We start from the raw sequence: 5561 nt of genomic DNA, 5'->3' as shown, positions 1-5561 counted from the left end.
CGGTAGACTGTGCTGGCACGCCCGCGCACAACCGCACCGCATCCAAAAGAAGGAAGCCACGTGTTAATGCATATCCCCTCGGCCCGGAGCTCCAGGCCGTGAGATTTGCGCAGCCAACATCTGTAAGTAATAATCATCACCAGTATCTCTCCTTGGCTCTCTTTTTTAATCCTTTGACAATTTTTTTTATAAAAATTATAGTTGAAAATTTATAACGTACAGGACCAGTAAAATTTCTTTAAAGAATAGAGTCATATGCAAATGTGACCTAGCTAGCAGCAAAATCACCATAATGACAATTAAGGTCAAATTAAAATTTTGGTTTGTTTTTTTGAAACTTATTGTTTTCGTTGAAAGATAAAAACTGCCATGCTGTCTCTCAATCACATAATGTTGCAACCACTGTTTATAGCAGCTTGTCCAATGTCAACACCAACATTCAATATCCGAGCTACTTTCACAACCACATACTGAAATAATAAATACCCGATCACAAGGAATTAGTCAGTAATTATGTAGGCAAAGGTCATGATCCTTATTCTTTAGTTAAAATTTAGCTAAAAACACACAAAAGTTATTTAGGAACTCTATAAAATTTGAACTCCAATCATACTCCCTAAATTAGGAAGTCATAAATACTATAGTTATTTTTTAATTCAATATGATTGGTTATCATCTCTATAAAAAAAAAATAGTTTGTATTAATTAAAAGTTTAAACTATGCATAAAACGAAACATCATTAAATTATAAGGAGCTACTAGGAGTTCTTTCTCTCTCCTCAGATTTAGGAGTTCCTAGAGGTCTCTCTATTTTAGGAGGTGAATAGGGAGCATGGTTGGAGTTGTATTTTTCCAATTCCTCCCTAAAATTTGTCTAAGAAAGTGGTTTAGGGACCCCATTGTGGATGCTTTAAGTGTGAGTAATTATAGTGTACGTAGTATGAGAGTATATCACATGGTATAACTCATTTGTTAGAATATATAAGTGGATATTTATTGATATTATATCATAAAAGTGGGAAATATTAACCATATCGCCCATCCATATTATAACACGTGGACGAGTTATAGCAGCCTTGCTACGTAGTAAAACGTACGTACATGTGGGTTTTTGGCAAGTCATTAGACACAAACAAGTTTAAACACTTAAATCAATCTCAACCACATGATTTCATTGAAATAGATCCAACAACTAAGCACCTCATTCCTCAAATGATGACACTGAATCTCTCAACTGCATGCATGGCACTATATATATATATATTCTTCAGCAAGAATATTCTAATTTCCCCAATAATATCTATATTCCTATGTGCAGACATTGCTTGTCACGTGCATACGTCCCCATCATTGACTTGACGCTAGCTCTTCAATTACTCATGTAGATTTTTTATTTTCAAGTGCCCATAGAGATAAGACTTCCATATATAGGGCTCACCTCAATTAAAAATGTGGTTAGTAAAGTGGTACATGATTGTTTTTATATATGCTCAGATATTTAATTTTGCAAAAATAATGCATCCAACTAACTCAACCAAAAAAGTCGCATCCAATTAATGATGTTCTTGGAATATTGATACAAAATAAATTAGGTGTTAAAAAATATTTAATATCTGAATATGATCTATTACGATAAAGACTTATCGTCACAATCATGGTGATTATTCAAAAGGTGTAACATCCCTGATCCAATTTAATCGATTTAATCAAATTTAATTCTTTTGTGAAATTTCAATTTTGCCTTTGGAAGTAGGGGTACTTTGGTCACTTTAAGAAAAAAAAAACATTTATTGTATGAAATTACGTAATAGTGTAAGTTTGTGTTAGCTTATGTGAGGCCCTAGTTTAAGGTTCGCATAGGATCTTCAAAATCTCAAGACCGGCCCTGATCCTATCCAATCATGTCGGTTTGGAAAATTAGGAATCCAATCCAATCCGCAAAATCATCAAAATCAATTAAAATTGAATCAAATTTTACACACCCCTATTTAAATTCGTAAATTCAGTTCGACCCGACCCATTTGTATCTTTTTAATCCATTCCTCTATACCCAATACCCTCTATTCCTAAATCCGGTTTGACCCGACCCATTTGATAGTCTTGAACTTTAATCCATTCCTCCATACCCAAACTCCCTTCTAACTTGGGTTCTCTCATAGACTCACACAGTGGCTACTTCGGTCGCTGAAAACAAATGGGCACGGTTTCAATCTCACCATTCTCAGCTCTACACTCACTCTCTGCCCCAAAAGGTTACCATTCCTTTGCAATTTTGAGCTCTTTCAAGCATTTCACGGCCAAAGAAAATAGCCATCAATTACAATTGCTTCATAACACCAATGTTTTGAAAGCGTATAGTATGAGGAGGGGAAGCTTCTGCTTCCATGGTGCTGAGAAGCACTTAAAGTTGAGAAATTTTTTGGTTGAGTCAAACCCAACATCTTCATCTTCATTACAGACCCACATGAGAACGTGGGAAGATCCTGACGATGGCAGCGGCAGTGAAGATGAGGAAGAAACAGAAGAACATAACTTGGGTTTCCAAAGTGAATGGGAAGAAGAAGGAGAAGAAGAGAAAGGTGGTCCAGCTGCTGCTTCTGTTGACAGGTCCACAACAAACAAGTATGAAGAGGAACTTGTGAAAGGTTTGTTCTTAATTTCCTTTTATTTTCTTGTTGCGTCAATATTACTGTTTTCTCTGAAATTGGTGTTCTAAAAGTTAAAAGAAGCTTTGGGTTTTAGAGGGTTTATGATCTTTCTGGAAAGTTTATGGAAAACCCCTAGTTTTCCCTACTATTTATTTATTTTTAAATGATTTCTTACGAAAAGTCTTATTGGGTAATGTTCTCTTATGCTGTGTTAAAATTGATAGTTTGACAAAATAACATTTTTCCTAGACTTACCATGTTATCTTGCAATATTAGAACATTGTTGCTGTAGTAAGATTATTCAGTTCTGGCTGATGATTTGTACTCTACAATTTCTTGGTCATGTAGATCTTAAAACACTGGTCTGATAATTTCTTCTTCAATGTAATAACACCTTTTTGGGCATCTCAGTTCCTGGTAAACACCAAATATTCATTGGTATTATCTGTTTATTTCAGAGGTGGAACAGCTCTTGGAGCAAGAAGAAAAGGCAATTTTGCAAAAGCATGCGACTCCCTATATGAAGAAAATATCAACTGTAATGCTTTCTGTTTAAGTTTTAACTAAAATGAGTTTCTAGCAGTTTGCTCATGCCATTACCTACCTCCTATAGTACAAATGATGAATTGTAGATTGAGCAGATTGATTGAACTGTTTCTCACTCCCTAAAACAACTGTTAATAAGAAGTCAAATGTGCAAGTAGAGAGTGATTACTTTTTTTCCTTCATTTATTGTGTCTTATACCTTCATTACTCAGGCAAAATGGAATCCAGTACATACTCTTGCACTATCGGGGCTGGTTACTTTCATGGACAAGTTACTTGATGATGGTGTAGATATTAACGTTGTTGATAAGGTGAATTTTATCTGTAATGGAGTTCCCATATCTATCTCCAATTTGATAGCACCCTGTAGTACCTGGATTAGTAAACCTCAGATTCATTTGGTGAAACAGGATGGCGTAACTGCTCTTCATACTGCAATCATAGCCAAAAAGGAAGCTGTTATTAGTCATCTTCTAAGAAAAGGTGCAAGTCCTCATATCAGAGATGGGGTAAGGAAAAGATTTTGATTAATGTCTCCTGGTCTGTTTTTCTGAGGGGGAACTATAAGTTTTTATGATTATTGTGTTATAGGATGGTGTTACGCCACTTCATTATGCAGTACAAGTAGGCACCAAGCGGATTGTCAAGTTATTGATCAAATATAAAGTTGATGTCAATGTTGCAGATAATGTGAGTTTTATTTTTTGAAATTTCTCAAAGCTGTATCCAGTTTGTCCTTTTTCTTTTATTTTCCCCAGCTTGTTAACAACTTCATATGCTCATATTTCAGGATGGATGGACTCCGTTGCATATTGCTGTACAAAGTAGAAATAGAGATATTGCAAAAAATTTGTTAGTCAATGGTGCAGATAAGAGTAGAAGAAATAAGGTAGGATTAACCAGATACAGAGCAGGGATCTCTAGTAGAGATGAAGCAAGGATTTTTCTACTCCGTTTTTTATTCTTTCCTTTTTTCTGTAAAAGTGATCTCAACAAAGTTGCTCCATATTTTCAGGATGGCAGAACTCCCCTAGATCTTGGCTTATGTTACGGGAAAGACTTTAAGTCCTATGACCTCACCAAGCTACTGAAGATAGTGCCAATGGACAGAGAGTTTTAGAATACACAGTCGATTGTGTGTTTTTTGTATTTATATGTTCAAAAATTCTGCATCCAAGATGGCTTTATCAACTAATTATTCCGACTTTATCTCGTTGTTTAGATCTGGGGGGAAACTGAAAATACATGGATGGAATATTTTGGGGCAGAGAGAACGCAAAAAGAAGCATATTGGTTGAATGCATTGTAAATAGAGGCATGTATATATCATCAGAGGGTGAACAGGTAATAGAAACGCGCTGGATGCACTTGTTTGCAGAATATGGCAGTACAGGAGCTGTTGGATAAATGACTTGCTATAATTTGTTAGTGTAATATTTCATCCCAAGGCATAATTTTTATTTGGTGTGCTAAATGAGCAACGTGTACGAAAAATCTGCATTTCGAAGATTACGAGATAGAATGGAGGACAAGGAAAGCATTCTATCAAATAAATACCAGAAAGTTGGTTGAACATTCAGCCGAAGTTCTTTAGAATTAACACGATCTTTCCAACAAATAACGTTATAGGTAGCTAGATATTTAGTGATGGTTATTTATGCTACATAGTTTCTTTTTCTTTGGAAGAAGATTTCATTCATGAGTAAAAATGCATACGAAGACCAGCATGAAAATAGTAGCCTCGTTAAAACCTTCATAGGAAAATTACATGGGACAAACCCCAGGGTATGAAAGAGTACTACACATGCCAAGGACTAACAGGAGAATCTGACTTAGACCAAAAAACACAGTTACAAGAACAGAAAAAAAAAAAAAAAAAAAAACCCCCAACGAGACACCAACATAGTAGACCCTCATGAGAGAACCGCAACGCATCCCAATGGGTCAAAGGAAGCTTTCTATGAGACCACTCATAGTCCTTTGACCAGCACATGAACTGCAAGACACACCAAAGAAACACAGGAGAGCACACAGCAGAAGAACACAGAAGACGGTAGTAAAAATGACCCCTGAGAAGCACCTCAACTCAACTCAGAACATGACAAAGAAAACCTCCTATGACCAAGCACAGTTCTTCGGGCAGCGTAGAGCAGAGAAAAGCTGCAAAGGAGCAACAAAACAAGGGGAAAACAAAGGACATCAAAACAGAAACTAAAACCGAAGAAAGCTCCTCAAAAAAGCAAAAACACAAACAAAACCCTATGATGGCCACTTAACCCAAAGAAAAATGACTTCATGGCAAAGAGCATTCGTCGGATGCTAAGTCCACGGACACTCCGGCGGCACACTAAGGTGGACCCCCAGGAG

At 36.3% G+C, this 5561-nt stretch overlaps 1 protein-coding gene across 1 annotated transcript; it reads left to right on the top strand.

Moving 5' to 3' along the window:
* The first annotated feature begins 2130 nt into the window (after nt 1–2130).
* On the top strand, nt 2131–4403 carry LOC110766989 (ankyrin repeat domain-containing protein EMB506, chloroplastic-like). The gene is made up of 7 exons (XM_088249967.1): nt 2131–2645; nt 3107–3186; nt 3407–3505; nt 3605–3703; nt 3786–3884; nt 3985–4083; nt 4210–4403. Exons 1-7 carry the CDS (start codon nt 2195–2197, stop codon nt 4312–4314), a joined length of 1032 nt encoding a protein of 343 aa, XP_088106093.1. The 5' UTR covers nt 2131–2194; the 3' UTR covers nt 4315–4403.
* Nucleotides 4404–5561: the final 1158 nt, after the last annotated feature.

This window comes from Prunus avium, chromosome 3 (genome assembly GCF_965620075.1).
Source record: "Prunus avium chromosome 3, drPruAviu1.hap1.1, whole genome shotgun sequence".
Classification (NCBI taxonomy): domain Eukaryota; kingdom Viridiplantae; phylum Streptophyta; class Magnoliopsida; order Rosales; family Rosaceae; genus Prunus; species Prunus avium.
This window is presented reverse-complemented; position numbering and strand designations above follow the sequence as displayed.